We start from the raw sequence: 19,207 nt of genomic DNA, 5'->3' as shown, positions 1-19,207 counted from the left end.
AATAAAACTAAGGAATGTCTACTTTAGTATTTATAGAAATCTTTGTAAGCTCTCAACTGGATATTTATATCGGACAAATTGTTGATACCTGTACATGTACTTCAAATACACAAAAATCGTGTACCTGTTTTGTGTAATTGATTATATTTTCATATCTGTATAGTTTTCATTTATATGTGTATTCAATTTAAATCATTAAATATTTTAACAGGTGTCTTAATTGTGTTATAAATTAATTCACATAATTTCTATGTATTCTATACTGTAAAAAAGTTCTTTAGCATTCTAATACCTCATTGTTTTACTGTATAATTATATTTACTAAAAATTGGTATGTATTTATTTTTCAATATAAATATGCTGATAGCAAGAGAAGGAGTTTTGATAGTAAATATGTTAAACACAAAAATTTTAATATTAATTTCTCTTTTGCTTTGCAATGTAAACAACTGTGCTGTTTTCAAATGTAATTGTAAGACTATGAAGTGTAATTATAAATATATAAGATATTTGGATTCATTGATCAAGTTCTTAAAAAGAACGTACATATAATCAAGACAGGTAACGTCTTTTGAGTGAAATTACTGACTATCTCACAATATCAAGAATGGGATCTGAGAACATATGTGTTTTATATATAAGTGTTCTTTATTCAGTTTTTTGGTGTTATATTTACTATATGAAGATAGATATACAAATTGAAAGAATTTTTTTAAGTATTCTGATCTATTGGATCACTTTACACTGAATATCATTGGTTTGATTTTCTAGTGTCAGTTTAGTAACAAGTTATTGTATGGAAGACTTCCTTTCTTATTTTGGACAAGGTTATATTTTCATAATATAACAATTATTTGAAGTAATACATGAATAGAAATTAATTTTTCTCTCTTCAGTAATGAAGCCATTGAAGTGAAACAAGGAGTAAAAAGCACTGAGGTACTGTCAATAGAAATGAACTTCAAAGGCTATCAGTTAAAAATAAAAGATAACAAAGAAAGAATATTAAAAGTGGTAAAGGAAAAGACCATATAACATATAAAGGCAGACCTATCAGACTTACAAGTGAAGTCTCTACAGAAACTCTAAAAACTGCATGGGTCTAGACAGACATTTTGCAAGCTCTAAACACCACAGACATTAACCTAGACTACTATGCCTAGGAAAACTCTCAACTACCACAGATGGAAAAAACAAGATTTTCAAGACAAATCTCAAATTAAAAAATATCTATCCACAAATCCAGTCATGCAGAAAACACTAGATTTCTAAGATAATGGACTGAAGAAGTAAATTACAGTAGCCATTCTAACATCTAATAAAAGAAACCTTCAAGTAAAGTTAACCAAAAGACGCAGTTTCCTTCATACTCGTCAAAGGGAAAATCTATCAAAAGTAATTCTGAACATCTATGCAGCAAATACACAAGATAGCTACATTTATCCAAGAAACATCACTAAATCTCAAGTGCATATCAAGCCCCACACATCAATAGTGGGTGACTTCACATCGCCACCTTTGTTGCAGTTTTTCTTTACTTCTTGGGTGTTCAAGCATCCCCATGCCACTCCCAATAGCCAACCAGAATTCCATACTCCTCTCCTGTTTCTTGCTCCAACCCAGCTCTCTCCCACCGTCTGCCTTCCCCTGCCATTCCATTCTCCGTTTCAAGCCAGGCTCAAGCATGCATGCTTTTGCTTTCCTTCCAGTCCAGCACTTTGGGTATATGGAGTGTAGCATGGGTAGCCTGTATTTTATGGCTAATATCCACTTTCAAGAGGTGTATGCTAAGCTGAACCCCCAGTGAACTAGATTGTTGGGGGGAGGGCGGCAATGGGGGGAGGATGGGGAGGGGAACACCCATAAAGAAGGGGAGGGGGAGGGATTAGGGGGATGTTTGCCCGGAAACCGGGAAAGGTAATAACACTCGAAATGTAAATAAGAAATACTCAAGTTAATAAAAAAAAAGAGGTGTATGTTCTTTTGGGACTGGGTTGCCACACTCAGGATGATATTCTCAAGTCCATCCATAGAATTATTATATCCTGAACCTTAAATGCTAACATAATAAAATACTAAGAGATGATGTTTACCTAGATAGATGTTCAATCTTGCTGATTTTTCATAAACACTACTTCTTAAATACTATACGAAAATAAGTAATAACAAAACTTATAAAATTAGACACCATTAAAATTAAAATCTTTTGTTTCAAAAGACAATATGGAAAAAAATAAAAAAATGAAGTTCAGAATAAAGAGCTTTAAGTAATTTATCCAAAGAAAAATGTATACCTGAGTATTGAATGAAAGGTTTAGCTCAAAATAACAAATGGTCAAGTTAAATATTGGCAATTTTGAGAATGGCCAAAAATAAATTGAAAATATTCAAAAACCAATATATTTTAACCAATGTAACTGTTAATTATACATTGTTATTCTTAGACCTCATCATAAAATGCTAATTTGGCATTAATATTTGAAAACAACAAAGGATGGAAAATTATAGACAACCTTAATATTCATATTTTTCAATAATTTCAAAAATGCTAGACCACACTGTAACATAGGCAGATTTCCTCACTAATTGAAAGCCCCAAATCACTGTTATTAACTCATACATTTTTCTCTAGGCATTGAATTTTCTACCATTAATATTGTTTTCTATACTGAGGAACTAAGCTGTTTACTTTGCATAGTACTTTGAACTTATGATTTATGATAACGATATTTATACCCCAGTCCTTCCCTTTTGCTCTGCCTTCTCTTGTGTCAATTTTTGCATTGTGTTATTTTTTTTGTAAATTATCTAATGTCAAATTTTGAAGTAATTTGAAAAGTTGAAATACTGAAAACTATATTTTACTATATTTTATTCTATGAATTTATTTGGAAAGTGATTATGGAAGCATGCCTGTGCACACAGTACATGTGGAGGTCACAGCACAACTCATGGGAGACAGTTACTTTCTTCATATAGTTGCTAGGAATTGACAAGAGACCTGTACTCAGTGAGTCAACCTGAAATTACTCCTGAAATAAACTTTAAAGAAATTTATTACAAATCCCATAGTCTCAGATTTTTGTAACATCACATTCAGTTTATTCTGTTTCAGAGTTGTAAGCTGAATTTTCCTAACTCATATTTAGTACTTTTGAAAACTAAATCACTTGACCTGATACACAGTCATCTGATAAGCATAAGGAAAAGCATACCATCATTTTATCCATTTAACACAGAAAATCGAGTGGGGCCATTTTCATTATTTCCATTTATATTTTTATTAGATATTTTTTATTTACATTTCCAATGTTATCCCCTTTCCCCAACCAACCACCACACCTTCCCACCTCCCTGAATTGACATTCCTCTACACTGGGAGTCCACCCTTGGCAGGACCAAGGGTTTCTCCTCCCTGTGGTGCCTAACAAGGCAATCCTTTTCTACATATGCAGCTGGAGCCATGGCTCTACCCAAGTGTACACTGTGGGTAGTGGTTAAGCTCTGGGAGCTGTGGTTGGTTGGTACTGTTATTCTTATGGGTTGCAAACTCCTTCTGCTCCTTTAATCTTTTCTATAACTGCTTCTATGGGGACCCCTTTCTTGGTTCCATGGTTGGCTGTATTTGTCAATTTGTCATGTTAGGTCATTGCCTCTCAGGAGACAATTATATCAGGCTCCTGTCAGCCTGTACTTCTAGACATCAGCAATACTGTCTGGATTTCACACCTGTATGTGTGTGTGTGTGTGTGTGTGTGTGTGTGTGTGTGTGTGTGTGTGTGTGTTTGTGTGTGTGTGTGTGTGTGTGTATGGACTGGATTCCCAGGTAGGGCAGGGTCTGAATGGCCATTCCTTCAGACTCTGCTTCAAACTTTGCCTCCATATCTCCTCTTATTAATACTTTTGTTCCTCCTGTTTTGGTTGTATATGATTGGACATTATGAGCTTATCTGCTGTAAGTGTAGCTCCAAGTACGTCAGTAATGGTAGGTAGTGTCACTTTTAAGAGACTAGGTCTACAAGCAATATCGTCTGTCATTGGAAGTGCTGTCTTTTGAAGATATTAATCCTCCACTGAAAGTTTTAGTACGTAAGCCACGGGGCCTTTTGCTGTGATGTGACAAAGTCAGACTGTCATGAAGAAAGGATGAATGGAGGAGATTATGGGCTATTTCTCATTACAAAACAGTAAGCAAAAGAAAATAGTCTTGTATTTCTAAATTGTGGGGTATAGTAGTTTACATAAATATATTTCTATTGATTTTAAGCAATATCTATCTATCCATGAATGTATGTATATAGGTATGCATGTACCTATCATCTATCTATACCTCTACTATGTATAATACCTACCATATCTATATCTATATCTATATTATTTATATCTATCTATTGATCTATTTACCTGTTATATGGTTAGAAAAATCTGTTATTCATTACAAAAAATTGTGGTTCACAATTGTTAAAAGTAATTTTTTAAGCCAAAAGTAGAAGGTAATGAAGTATATGTGTCACTTTGTCAGATATAACATAAGCATTGACATCACAGTGGCCTGTCACCGTGGTTACTACAGAACCCTCAGATATCAGTGGTTGATCTACCAACTGCAATAATCAGTTTGGTTTTTAGTCAAGGGAAATATAGAGGTAATAGTACAACGATTACTGCATTCTCCACTCCAGGCTCCACTGTAAAGGTATGTTTTCAATAACTGATTTGATTCTCAAATGAAATGAGGACATGTTTTGTCTTGATTCCTCCAGATCATGTGAAGTAATTTTAACTCAACAGTGGGGTCATGAAGAGTTACTCATGGAACAGTTTTCAGTACCAATCTTCTAAAAAATCAAAGTAATCATGTGAGGAAAGGTATGCATTGAGCTTCCAAGGGAATGTTTTCTGGAATTCTTCTATAACTAAGTAATGAGAGAAGATTATATTCTGGACTATCTAATTGCTTTACCTACTATAACCACAGAATTTTATTGTAATCTTGTAAGACTTCAACCTAAAATCTATGAAATCTCTGATTTTCAGCAAATTGTTATTATTTCCAATATATACATTGTATTCTTTAAAACATCACTCAATAATTTATATCAATTTTGATTAGAAAAGAATAAAGTTCCAAACATGATTATTTACTTCTAATATTCCTTACCATGAAACTACATTGGTACTATTTTGAAAACTATTTTTATATTATTTTTAATGTGTGTGATGACTAACATTGATGGATGTTTCTTTTTGATTTTTTTTGATGGTTAGGAATCTTAAAGTATTTCTATGTATATGCTGGTGTCTTTGTACATATTTCTTGAAAGATAAAACATGCTTTGGGCATAGTGATATTCACATACCAAATATATACATGAAATATTCAAATCATATGAGTAGGGAAGGAACAGTAAAAAAAATTTAAAAAGAGAATTTACTCCATTATTATCAGAAAGAATGTTATTTGGAGAAAAAAATGTTCAGAGACATCTGGAAGTGTTCAGAGAGAAAAAGAAACAGACTTGGTATGACCAAGACTGTTGGGTACAGAATAGAGAATATCAGAGTGGAAAAATGGTAATGCCAGAAGAAAAACACTGCCTCCATAAAGAGGAGGAAATTCTAGAATTTTCTTCTGCATTGCTTTACTTTACAACACTGTAATGTATTTATGCAAAATCAGAGTTATACAGCACACAATGTCCATGAAAAACGTTTTTGATTGATAGAGTTGTGCTATCTTAATTACTTCTGTGTAATTACACATATCAGTGAAAATACAGTTTGCAAAAGGCATAATTTATTACTTTCAGTCAAATTCCTTCACTTTAAACCATAAGCCTTCTAAGTTTACATTATCTTTCTATGAATATAATGTATAAAATGCATACTATGTTAATTATGAGGAGTACAGATTAAATACCAGGTTGTTTCATTCTGCATGTTTTATGTCTCTAGGGTTTACTATAAAAATTTTACGGTATACTCATAAGCGTGTATCCTTTATTGTAGGCCTCAGAGTTAGGATATGTGTATATATATATATCCAAAGGGTAGAAGGAGATGATATGCATGTGTCACATTGTCAGATAGACCATGAGATCTCTACTCTTATATCATAAAATACTGTCAGCCTGACTGGTACAGAGTCCTCAGACTTCAGTACTTGGTCTACTAAGTGCTGTAAGTAGTTTGTTATTCAGTGTCTGAAATGAAAAGAAAAATTCACATCCATTGAACATTCTCCATTCCACATCTCATTGTAAAGTTAATTTCGATAACAAATTTGATTCTCATGATTGACTAATAAATAGTATTAGGAAGTGGTCTGTCTTGATTTGTTCAGATCATGTGAAGTAACTCTCAATTCACTCGTGTCTTGAGAAGCTATTTATGTTAGGAATATTCCCTAACAATTCCTTACAGAAAGAGAGTTATCATGTTGGGAGAAGAATGAGTTGACCTAAACAGGAAAAAGGTTTCTGTAAACATTCAAAAATATCTGTCCAGGTTAGAAGTGAGAATTTTTTATGCTCAATCCAGTTTTTTGTGCACCATGATTACAAGGATTTTTTTGTAACAGCTCAGACTGCAACCTAAAATATAAGAACTCCCTTGATTTCTGCATATTGTTTTCCTCAAAATTTAACATTATCATGATTAGACAGGAACAACACTCCATGCATCATTTGCTTCCATATTTGTTAAACATGGAACTGAATTGTTCCTATTTTTTTTTACCATAACTTTACATTATTGTTGTGTGCATATGAGGACTGCAATTGGCTGCTGTCTCTCTTTGACTCTGATACTTGGGGAGACTAAGGGCTTTCTAACTAAAACACATGGTGTCTCTCGACATTTCTTGAAAGAAGTAACATACGATTCAATTAAAATTTTATTCACTTAAGTAAATGTACATTTAAGTATTCAAATAGTGTGTGTAAGACACAGTAGAGAAACTGTCAAATGAGTAGTCAATATATTAATAGAAGGAAAGCTATGATAATTGACGAGAGAGCACAAATATACAGAGCTCAGGGCAGAGAGAAAAACAACTTTATGTGACCGAGTCTGTCTAGTAGAGAAGGGAGAAAATCATGAGAAAAATTGAAAGTAGCTGGGCCAGAATAAAGTTCGCCTTCATGAGGAATAATGTTCTAGAACGTTTTGAGAGTTTCCATGCTGTAGAATAGACAGGAAGGTATGGAAAGGGAAAGATATCTAGATGGAAGATTGAGTCTAGCATTTAGACATCTAAAATCTTTGAGAAATAACTAGTTAAATAATTAACTAAAAACTATATTCCCCACATTTATTTATGTAATGTATAAATGGTAATTTGTGGCATGTAAATACATAGATTTCTTTGTGATATTCTCTTATGTAACATACTTCAAATTATCAGTCATTTAAAATCAGAATTAAGTAGCAGCAAATCTTTACAAAGAAATTTAATTTGATAGAATTTTGCTCTTAATAAGTACTGAATTATTACAAATACCAGTTAAACCATATAGTTTGCAGATTGAATAATTTATTGCTATCATCACAATTTTAACTATTTAAAAGGATGGTTACAGTTCCTTGGTACACTAATTACACAATTAATTCTGAGATTTATAGAATATGTCCCAGGTTGTTTCAATCACATTTCTTTGTCTCTAGGCTTTACTCTATAAAGTTTACTTTATAATAATAACTGGGTGTCCTCAAAGCTGTCTGGCTTTGGTGTGTGATGATTTCTGAGTCTATGTCAGTAAAGCCCATTCTATGTTAAAGTTCCTTGTGAGTTTGTTTCTATTCAGCTCTGAGTTTTACAGTGTTAATGAAGTTTCCATAGTACCTTTTTCACATGGAACCTTGACAGACTGAAAAAATAAGAATTCACAATCTTTGTGGTAGCATATGCATTTCACAATATTTACACCAATATTCCTCTTATTATACATATATCTTCATCTATCTATCTATCTATCTATCTATCTATCTATCTATCTATCTATCTATCTATCTATCTATCGATCTATGTATCTGTCTTCTATCTCATTTATATCACACAGCTATATCTACATCTTCATGTATACTGATAGTTGTGAAAATGTCATTCATTACAAACAATTGTGCTTCCACCTATGTTCAAAAATAATGTTTTAAAGCCACAGGGAGAGAAAATAAACTGCACATGCCACTCTTGCCCAATGGCATGAGCCTTAGAATCTTGACATCACAATGTCCTTCAGCCTGACAACTACAGAATCCTCCGACTTCAGTAGCTTACTGGCCACTGAAGGCACCAGTTCGGTGTTTAGAGGCAGGAAGGCGAACGAAAATTTCACTTTCTTTGATAAGTTCTTCACTGCAGGCTCTACGAAAAAGGTATAATTTTATATTTAATTTGATTCTCATGGTAGACTAATAGTATCAGGAAGTGTTCTGTCTTGATTCTTCCAGATCATGTGAAATAACCCTCAACTCAGAGTAGTTTCTTGTAAAGGTAATCATTATAGCAATATTCAAAACCAATCTTCTATAGAAACAAGGTTATCACATGAAGAGAGGTATATTTTGAGCTACACAGGAGATTGATTTCTATAAACTGAAAAAAAAACATACAAGTTAAGCCTGAGGATTATTTTACTCAATCCAATTGTTTTATCCACTATGACTGCAGATTTTTTTTAAAAGAAACTGGTAAATCTAATCTACAGTCTAAGAATTTTCTGGTTTTCAGGAAATTGTTATTGTTTCCAACACACCTAGTGTTCATTGGAATCTAATTCTCAGAATTTAACATTAAGTCAGATTTGATATGCACAACTTTCATGACATGATCATTTACTTTCAATTTTGTTCATCATGAAACTGAGGTAGTACTATTTTTTAAACATATCTTTACATTATGCTTAATGTTGTATGATGGCAACTATTGGCTGTTCCCTGTTTGACTCATGTGAGTCAAGTATCTTTCTAAGTGAAAGCTATGACATTTCTGTGGCTATTCTTTGAAATATGTAACATAGGTTGTGGGTTGAACTGTTGTCACTTAAATAATTATGTATTTTACTTATCCAAACAGAATGAGCAGGGCCCAGTAAAGAAAACAACAAAACAGAAAGCCACTGCATTATTACAGGTACAAATTTTTTTATGTATAAGAGAGAAAAAATGTTCAGATTACTCTTGAATGTTTCAGAATATAGAGAAAGAACAGGGTTGATATGACCAAGTCTGGGAAAAGAGAAGGAAGACTATCAGAAGAGAAAAATGGAGATAGCTTTTTCATGATAAAGCGCTGATGAAGAGAGGTGGAGTGTTCTAGCACATGTTAGGAGTTAGTATAGTGAAGAAAGGGACGGAGATGTTTGAAAAAAGACAGTAACCTGGCAGGGGTTAATTATAAAACAGGAATGTTTACCCCCTTCAGGAATAAAGAAGGTCAGAATGGGTATTGATATCCTAATATGAACAACTTAATGGAGAGCCACATATCCCTTTTGCCACAGCCAAGATAAATGTCTACCTTTGCTAGACAAGACCAATTTCACAAATTTTGATGAATGCTTTCTTTTTCATTTTTGTTATTTTTGTTGTTGTTGTTCTTTTTTGTTGTTTATTTGTTTATTTATTTGTAACCATAAGGAATTTTTCTATACTGTATCTTGAGCTGGACCAAGCTTGGCATTTCTGAGACCCTCCCAGAGGCCTAACTAAAACATCAAGATAACCTGATTATTTCCTTCACATCTACTATGTTAGCTTACAAAGGTTTAGTTATGGCATTTTCTCAGAGTAGCATATCTCATATCTGGTATAACATATATCTACATTAGGATTCAAAAATATTTCAAATTATCGGTTTTAAAATAGCAGCAAAATAATTTAATTGGACAGTATCACCACAACTTTTGGAAGTGCATTAAAGTCTTGCAGCATTTACTGTTTGAGAACCATTTCTCTAGATCCATCCAGCTACACTTCTTCAAACTATTCCCCTTGACCATTCTAGAAACGGTCCCACTTCTGAAAAGATTCCAGTTCTTCAATATGCTTAAATAGTTTCCTTCATACATGATATATTTTCTGTTACATTTTAAAGTTGTCTATAGCCCAGCCGAATCATGCTTGGATAATTGAGTCTGTATTTTAACACCGTGCACCCTTTGAAACTCAGTATGAATATCGGTTTTATAACTTACCCACTGACTATTTGTTCTTCTAGGTGGTGATCTTTATCAGGAGAATTCATTTTTTTCAACATGGAAACTATTGAGTCAGAAGAGGTGGGAGGAGTACAGCAACACGTGGTTTGCCAAGGCCCCGTGATACTTAAAAGAGGCTGGAAAAGTAATAAACGATATCTTATCTTGCTCAATAATCTTTTGATTGTGTCTAATAGACAGTAAGTATATGTGTCTTACCTTCCTTGTTATAAGAGTCCACACTGTGGAAAGGTCTTAATGTACAAAGCTATTTATAATTTCCTTTATTTTTTAAGATTATAAGTACTTTACTATTCTCCTTCGTTTCCTCATACATGTCTTTCCATATAACCTCCTTGTTCTGTTTTAAATCATGGCTATGTGTTTTTTATTACTTGTTCTTACATATTATTTTATATGGAAGCTAATAAAAGATACACATATATATTAGATATGTGTATACATATATATGTATAGTTTCTAAGTACTTAAATATATCTTGCCCAGTCAGTATAATATTGCTTGTATTTGTGTTTTCAGAGATGTACATTTGGAATTAGATAAACAATCTGTGCAATAGTCCTAGGGGAGAATTTTTCTTATTCTCAAATTTCCTTTGTGGCATATACCTCGCCAAGTAGAATTGATGTTTATTGGACCAACCTTATTTCCAATTTGTTTTGACACCATATTTTATCGCACTTAAAAATGAATTAATTTAAGATATTATTCTGCTGTTCAAATCTGGCAAAAGTATATCAAGGAAGCTACCATGGACAGCGATATGTTAGCCTATGCCCATATTTCTAGCATTTTAAAACTAACTTATTAGTATTGCAACTCATAATGAGATCCCTGTGAACTATGCAGTGACCCATTTCTCTAAATAAAATATTACATTTATCAAAAGAAGAGCCATCTTTTCTTTGGTTACAGAAATATTATAGAAACAAGAAGGCTGGACATAAGGGGCCACACATGTCAGTCTCCTGCTCTCATAGCTTCTAAATTACTATGAAGAGATGAGAAGAAGCTGCTCTCCTCCACTAACCAGAGGAAACTGCTGCCACTAGGTCTTGCTTGGTGATTTTTGCAGACACCTGAGAAAACTGATGTGATTAAATGAAACTGTGTACATGGTTAAACTAATACAAAATTTATGAATGTTGGGGGGAGATCTGTCAGTAAATAGAATGAAAAGGAGAAAGTGACAAAAAGTTATTAAACACATTGTATTTGTATGTAGAATTCTCAGGGAGCAAATTACTTATAAAAAGAATCACAAAAGAAGGAAATTTAGGTTTCAAAGATTATTGTTTGTTAAAAACTAATAATAACATCGGAATGTTTGATAGAAAGACATAGTTCTAATTATTTGGCTAAATTATTGGAATAAAGTATCATCATTTTAGTTACTTGTGTGATAAGTACTTTGTGACTTTTCTAAAGGATCTACTGGAATGAGCTAATGTGAAATTTTTAGTACATGGAGATGGATAACAGACATGAAATTTTATTAAGTGAAGCAATATTTTGTTTTTATGCTGGAAAGAATGTTACATGTAATTGATTAAAATAAAAAATCATTAACTAATTTCCTTTGTATATTATGGGGAAAAAACAAACTAAAATAGTTACTCCTTAACTAAATCTAGGTAAGAAATACTGAAATCATTCAATTTCTAAAAATGCATCTGTGATTGGAGAGAGAAATGGATGTATTCTTTGCTCTGAGGCAGGAAGAACTGGGTCTTACCACAATTCCAACTACAATACAATTAAACTAACATAGATACTTGATTCTCTTTCTAGGAAAAGGAAAAAGTTTAAGATAAAACATGTCATTCCATTGACTCACCTGTGGCTTGGTGATGAAGTGGACATATTCAGGACAGACAACAGCTCTGCTTCCAGGTCCATTTACCTATACTGGCCAATGGGAAATGCTGTGGCAACCTTTCGGTAAGACCTAGAGTTCAGACCTGTGATCACAGGAGGATAGCTTCAGAAATTGTGGGCCAACTTAATGGTGTGTAATTTACTTCCCGGTGTAAGAGTATACTCATTCTAAAATTCTCCAATTAAAAAATGATAAACCTGATGGCTGTTGGTGACCACGGAAGAGTGCATATCTAGTAACTTCTTTCACAAAAAGTTTTCATCATTCCAAAATGTTTGCAAAAATAGAATCAATTTTAATCTATCTGTATATAGCATACCAACTCAACTTTTGCCCTTCTATGATGTCCCTAGATTTTCTATACTCTTCACTCTACATATTTATACATGTAGCTAGGTTCCTCTGGTTTTGATCTGTGATGTTCACTAAGACTCCACAAAATTCATGGGGCAGAACTCAGGTGCACTGTCTTCTAAGAATAATGTGAAGAGTATAAAGTCTTACTCTATCCTAGACATTCTTCTCCCCAAAATGATCTGCTTTTATATGTGTTATAAAAGTGCACACAGGAATCACTTTCCAATAATATTGTGTAGTATACTTAAATTTGACCAATACTTTCTACACTCCCACATTTTCTTCAAGATTAGCATTCAATTGTATTATAAAATATTACTTATGCAAAACCCAAATATTTGAATGTCTGTGTAGTAGAATATCACTCTTGTCTGTAGTCAATGAAGAAGGACTAGTGTCAGAAAATCATCAGAATCAGATGTAATTTATAGAGTACAGATTTGCATTCTTATCTTCCATGATTACATGTGCTCATGGCATATTGATACTTCTTTTCCACATGAAATATTCATGCACAGCCCAAATTTGAATGCTTTCCATTCCTCTGTCCAAAGTCTTAGCATCATCACACAGTTGACTTGTATAACACAAACCCACATTTTATAAGCTTTCTAGCCTTTATGACTTTCCTTTTTCCTGTAAAAACATTTGTCATAGACCCTGAGCAAGATCAGCTTTTGTTGTTCCCTGAATATTTTCTTCTGCTCTGGTAAAATCTCTAATGATTGTTCTTGAATGCTCCCTTATCGAATATGAAAAGTATTATATTGAGAGATGGTAATGTGTCACATGACAGTATTTCCAGTGAAAAGAATTAGGACATTTAGAAGTGGAGTCAGTGGAGGCTACCCAGTACATCTATACTATAATTGATGGCCACAGAGATAAGATATTTTTATGCATAATAACCTTAAAAATCTTACCATTTATCTCAACTCTTTTTTTTCCAATTTTACAGTTCCATGGAACAGACTATTTGGTGGTACTTCTTTTTACAAAGGTATTTTATTATGTTCATATATTAATTCCTTTGTGATACAGGAATGGTAGTGTGTGTTTTAGTTTAATACACACACACACACACACACACACACACACACACACACACATATAATACTCTGTCATGAAATCAGTTGTTAATTTGGTGTTCAATGGATAATACTTTAAATTATCATTTGTATTGCTTTTTTAATTTTGAGGAATTTCTGTATTTATTATTACTTCTTTGTATTGGAGTAAACACTACTCTCAACTCTTATTTTAAATTCCACTAATTAGATGTCACTCTAGCAAGACATTCAAACTTCTGCTGCTTCCTCCTTTGAGGTCAAACAGATTTATACCCTTCTGTTGGATTCAGACACATCATTTTGAGGACTGACTATACTACTTAGGTCAATGTGTTATTCCCTGATCATGTCCTTGTCTCTGAAATATTTTTGAGTATTTGCCAGTCGAATAATATATATTGCTTTATTTATTTTCATGTATTGAATGCTAAGATGATTCTGAAAAAATATTAACAAGGATTAGCTTGAAATAAGCTACTAATAAATTAATTTTGCTGTGTTGTATGCCTTTATTGCATTTGGCAGATCCATTCGTGAAGTCAAGAAGCAGAACAAAATAGATCTGTCCATGCAGATACTCACCGAAGACATTGCATGCTCTGACACTGTATGTGAATACAAAACCAAAACTATTATTCCAAGTTCATGACAAGGAGAGGGACAGTTTGTAAAGTAATGGCAGATGCAGACCTAAGAAGAGCATGGATTGGAAGAGGGAGAGGGGGAGAGAGGAAGAAAGGGAAAGAGAGGGAGACAGAGAGAGACAGAGAATTTAGGCACTATTATATGGAAAAGGTATATCTGTGTTCCATGCAGATACAGGTCTTTCATGTGTGTTATGGAGAAAGCAACATAAATCAAGTCTGATCCAATTAGTAGAGATATGAAAAGGGGAAGTACTTTTTGTTAAATCACTGAAAATTTAGTCAGATAATTCCAACAGCATATATTTCCAAGTGAAGTATTATTATTACCATTAAACTGACCCCTTTTGAGTCTTTATTGGTTATATATAGACTTGTGTGTTGTTTCTACAATTCTTTATTCATTTTAAAATATTTGTGTCTAATAATTCTAAATATATGAGATTATCATAAAGAATTAGTTTCTTTCCATACCTAACTGTTATGTAGTATGTAGAGAGCATTGAAGAAATTTCCTACTGTAATGCAGAATAGACTGTAGTTTAGAGGATCACCATCTTTCTGTCTTTGATAAATGATAATTGGTATAAAATGGACCTAGGGTCAATATTTTAACATGTCATTGTTGATACTGCACTAGATGTACAAAGGTGTATAAAATGAAGAAATTATAGATCACCAAGCAATTTCTTATTTATAGCAGGTCTATGCCATACAAAACAGTAATTAAAAATAATATAAAAGAAACTTCAAGCCAGTGACATAAATCAGGAGAACACTCACTAGATTGACTGAACCATTTGTGTCCTCAGGACGGAGAAGAGTAGAAGAGCAGAACATCCCTTAGGGAAATACTCTCCTGCCTCTGCAGTTTGACTTCAGCTGTGGCAAATGCTCAGCATTGTACATAATCAGTCTTCTAGATGTCTTTCAATACCATTGTGACTTAGATCCAATTCCTTAAAAATGCCAAGCAACCAGAGCTTCCAGGGACTAAGGCACTACCTAAAGACTATACATGGACTGACCCTGGACTCTGACCCCATAGGTAGCAATGAATATCCTAGTAAGAGCACCAGTGGAAGGGGAAGCCCTGGGTCCTGCTAAGACTGAACCCCCAGTGAACTAGTCTATGGGGGGAGGGCGGCAATGGGGGGAGGGTTGGGAGGGGAATACCCATAAGGAAGGGGAGGGGGGAGGGGGATGTTTGCCCGGAAACCGGGAAAGGGAATAACACTCGAAATGTATATAAGAAATACTCAAGTTAATAAAAAAAAAAGAAAAAAGAAAAAAAATGAACATTATTACTGATGTTTCCCATGACTCTAGTGCTTTAGCATTTTATCCTTCCATAATTATTGAAAACCTTTTGTTTAGTTTAGAAGATTGGTAACAGGTAATTTTTACCTTTTAGTCGGCTTATGATATGTTTATTTCCTTGTTGTCTTTGAAGAGATATTATCAGAACATCAAAACTTTCTTCCAACTTACATTAATATCCTCCATTATTTTCTTTTCTCCTTGTTTTCAAGTGAATATTCAGAAATAATGCATATATATATATATATATACATTTTCCTCATATATATACATTTTCTTGTATATACGTATATATATATATACATTTCTTATTGGTTTTCTTTGATTTTGTTTATTGTTTAGCTTTTTTTTATATTTTAAAATTCTTTGAATCATCAGTGTATTTCATTATACTTAAGATAAACCTGTAAAGATTTTCTGTAGATAAATTGGAAAATGTTTTAGCTATTTTTACTTTAGGACATTTCCACCTAATTTCACTTTTTTCCTTACATACACTTAAGCTTAAACGTATGTCACTCAGACACTGCTTTTATTTTAAAATACATCAACAAAGATGATTTTAGAATTATCTTTATTTGATAGTTTCTCAGAAGTGTAGAAATCCACTGCCAAATCACCTACATAATCCCTAGATTTCCCAAAACCTTCCCTAAATTCATATTCTTTTCTTCTCTTAAGTTCAATAATTACCAATATTAAAAATGTTGACATATTGGTTTTATATTGTATAGATAACAACTGCACAGTCTTCATGAGTCAATGCTTATGCCATGTTGGAGTAGCATTTTACTCCATGCCTACATGGCTTTAAGTGATCTGTTTTGAAATTCATACTCTGTTAGTTATAGCAACAACTCACTAGCTCCATTTAGTTTATTAATATGAATTTTCGATATTTATAGTTTTTATTTCTACTTGATGGTATAGTTAAATATTTTTTACATTAAACATATTTCTTATGTACCTTTGAACAATTATTAAAACATTTTATCCCTCATAAAAGGAACATGTAAGCTACTAGAAGATTTATCTCTCCTAAGTGTTCCTTACATTTCTGTGGTTCATCATGAGTTAAGAAATAATTTAACATATGTAATAAAACTACCAGTTACATTTTCATTTTCATGCTTTAAAAACATTATTTTTTAGAAATATTCTGTTTAAAATTCTCTATATTAAAATCTGTCTGCTTTATTAACAAAATCAACATCAGATAGAGATAATACACATCTTTGCAATCATTAATTAGACCTTAATATATTTCTAATGCTCTGAACACAAAATATTTTATAATACTGTAAATTAAAGTCCAATATGAATTATTACACTTTCATGTGTGGAATTCTATATAATAAAACTTTGCTGTCCTAAAATTATCTAGATATTTTCAGATATTCAACAAAATGTCAGATGTTTTACTTTTCTTTAATTGTGCTATGCTCACTCTCTGTGTGTGTATGTGTTTGTGTATTTGTCCATGGGTGTATGTGTTTTTGTGCATGCATGTGTGTGTGTTTGTGTATGTGTGCCCATGTGTTTGTGTGTGTGTGTGTGTGTGTGTGTGTGTCTGTGCGTGTGTGTATCTGTGCATGTGTGTATGGGTTCCTGTGCATGTGTGTGTGTCTTTGTGTTTGTGTTAATATGTATGTGTGTGTGTATGTGTGTGTGTGTGTGTGTATGTGTGTGTGCACGTGTATTAGAGTATGTGTTATTTGATTGGATGCATTTATTTCAATGTGTCATTTTTGTGTAAGAAGCAAACTTACAGGTGTTTATTTCCTTCTGTTATGTATGATTTCTGAGCCCTGATCTATATTTTCATCCATAGATGATTAATTTTACATTCTGAACAAAACCTCACATTGGTTCCTTCCTTGTTACATTATAACCACAAGACCAGAGCTTTTATATCTTTTTATATTGTAAGATAATTTTGAATAATTGTTAACCTTTGCATAGCAAGATATAAAATCAGTTAGTATAAGTTCTCCCTTGTTCATAAAATTCAACTAATCTGACATGAAACATTAGGGTCTGGATGTATCTTCAGGCACACACACACACACACACACACACATACATACACACACAATCATTTTTAAGGTATTAGATTATGCCTCTCAGTTGATTAATAAAAAATAACTGTAAAAATAATGAAACCTGTGAAAGAAATGGCTTGTGTATTGGTATCCTTCGATCTTGATTCAAAGTTGTTTTTCTGGATAGTGACAGGGCACACAGTTGTGTTGTGTGTCTTATATAAGGAACTGTTTCCTAGACACTTAACAATCCTCATCACAGATATCTGATAATATAGAAACTAACTTCCTAAAAATATTCTTATCTACTCTCTGTCTGGTTATGTATTAGATTTCCAGGACATCAGTGGTTTCTTTTCAGATTACTATGCTTTGATTTCATGCTATTTTTCTTCTTGCTGTCTTCCTAGGCTTCTGGAGCAGATTCTAAATGTGGGAGGCAGTAGAGAACTAATAGTACAAATACCTCGTTTTTTCCTGGCAGTGCTAAGAAATGGGATCTTGTTTCTAAAATATTCATTTTGGATTTTTAGATCTATCACTATAAAGATCTCAACATTCAATATCTGTATATCATCTAAATATTTACAAAGCCTCATATGATGGGAGTGCTCACTAATTTTAACTTTTATAGAAATCATAGCTGCTTCTCATCCTCATTTCCATAGAACTGTGCACATGTAGCCCATGGAAGTAAGTTCTAACGATGGAAGTCCAGTAGGGAGGAAGCAAACGTGGTTGCTCTCTTTTTAAGTTCCCTCCACAACTGCCTTCTGCCATAATGAAAGAAAAATCAAGATTCTGAGCTCTATCACCCGTGGCAACTCAGTCACCCTTTAACATACAAAACTTGTTGTAGTTCTGTTTGTTTTCTCAAGTCCCAAGTACTAAATTTTACGAGAAATATGTTAGACTGGGTGTCTTCCAGACATATCTTATGGGAAGAAAATAAAAGGTGTTGTTAGAGATTATAAATTCTAAATAATGATTAAATCATATTAATTTTGTATTTATGAGCTTTCCAGGATTTTTATGACATTTTTCTCTCTGTTCATTCTATAGCCTCTATATGTACCAGCAACAAACTTCGATACGGGGAATGACATAATCAGCAAGTTACTACCAATGATGACAAAACATGTAAGTTACTTTTAATCTACTTTGAGTTAAAAATTGAGATGTTCTTCTGAGATTCACATAGGTGGAAATGTGAAAATACAGAAGAAATTTGATCACAATACTTTTACAAATCATATTGTACAAATAGATCCTTTTGAAACTGAAGGCACCAAAGACATAACAACAGTCCTTAGGGTGACATTTTTTCTTAAATTCTGGTCTACTTTATGTGAAATGAAACTCATAGCCCAATATTTTAAACTACATGTTTAGTTTCACTAGATAATAGAGATACACTCTAATAAATTGTGATTCATTTGTGATATGCTCACACCTAATTTAAAGGATGCCAATGTTAGAGGGAATAGTTTTCTTCGTTTCTTTTCTTGAAAATTAGACTATATTCTCCATTTGGTATGTAATTATGTCAGCTTTCCAATTTCTACTTGTTTTTATGTCTCTGTGTAGAGTACATGTTCTGGTGTGTTTATTTTTAACTTTTAATAAATCTTTAATAAATGTGTCAATATTCCTATGTTCTTTCTGTGTACATATC

The 19,207-nt window shown here is 32.9% G+C and overlaps 2 protein-coding genes across 12 annotated transcripts in view; one reads left to right on the top strand and one right to left on the bottom strand.

The window, feature by feature from the left end:
• Tgap1l12 (GTPase activating protein testicular GAP1 like 12) overlaps positions 1-19,207 on the bottom strand; it is a 697,215-nt gene that overhangs the window by 361,285 nt on the left and 316,723 nt on the right. For all 4 annotated transcript variants that reach the window (XR_005500942.2, XM_063282873.1, XM_039103653.2 and 1 more), the window contains exons 15-16: positions 12,058-12,181; positions 10,197-10,336 (exon numbers count right to left, since the gene is read on the bottom strand). The gene's annotated coding sequence lies outside the window, so the exon portion shown is untranslated. The remainder of the gene's footprint in view (positions 1-10,196; positions 10,337-12,057; positions 12,182-19,207) is intronic.
• The window catches only part of Tgap1l8 (GTPase activating protein testicular GAP1 like 8), a 62,811-nt gene continuing 48,163 nt past the window's right edge, over positions 4,560-19,207 (top strand). For 2 of the 8 annotated variants that reach the window (XM_039103650.2, XM_039103645.2), the window contains exons 1-7: positions 5,143-8,376; positions 9,077-9,133; positions 10,220-10,399; positions 12,012-12,161; positions 13,415-13,456; positions 14,052-14,133; positions 18,595-18,672. In XM_039103650.2, the coding sequence (XP_038959578.1) occupies positions 10,257-10,399; positions 12,012-12,161; positions 13,415-13,456; positions 14,052-14,133; positions 18,595-18,672 (495 nt within the window). In that variant the 5' untranslated portion in view covers positions 5,143-8,376; positions 9,077-9,133; positions 10,220-10,256. Of the gene's footprint in view, positions 4,697-4,717; positions 4,870-5,121; positions 8,377-9,076; positions 9,134-10,219; positions 10,400-10,608; positions 12,162-13,414; positions 13,457-14,051; positions 14,134-18,594; positions 18,673-19,207 lie in introns of those variants that run through there. The other 6 variants (XM_039103646.2, XM_039103644.2, XM_039103647.2 and 3 more) reach the window with 6 other exon arrangements.

The sequence above is a fragment of the Rattus norvegicus genome, chromosome 2 (genome assembly GCF_036323735.1).
Source record: "Rattus norvegicus strain BN/NHsdMcwi chromosome 2, GRCr8, whole genome shotgun sequence".
Taxonomy (NCBI): domain Eukaryota; kingdom Metazoa; phylum Chordata; class Mammalia; order Rodentia; family Muridae; genus Rattus; species Rattus norvegicus.
The sequence above is the reverse complement of the archived record's forward strand: the minus strand, read 5'-3'. Positions and strand labels throughout refer to the sequence as shown.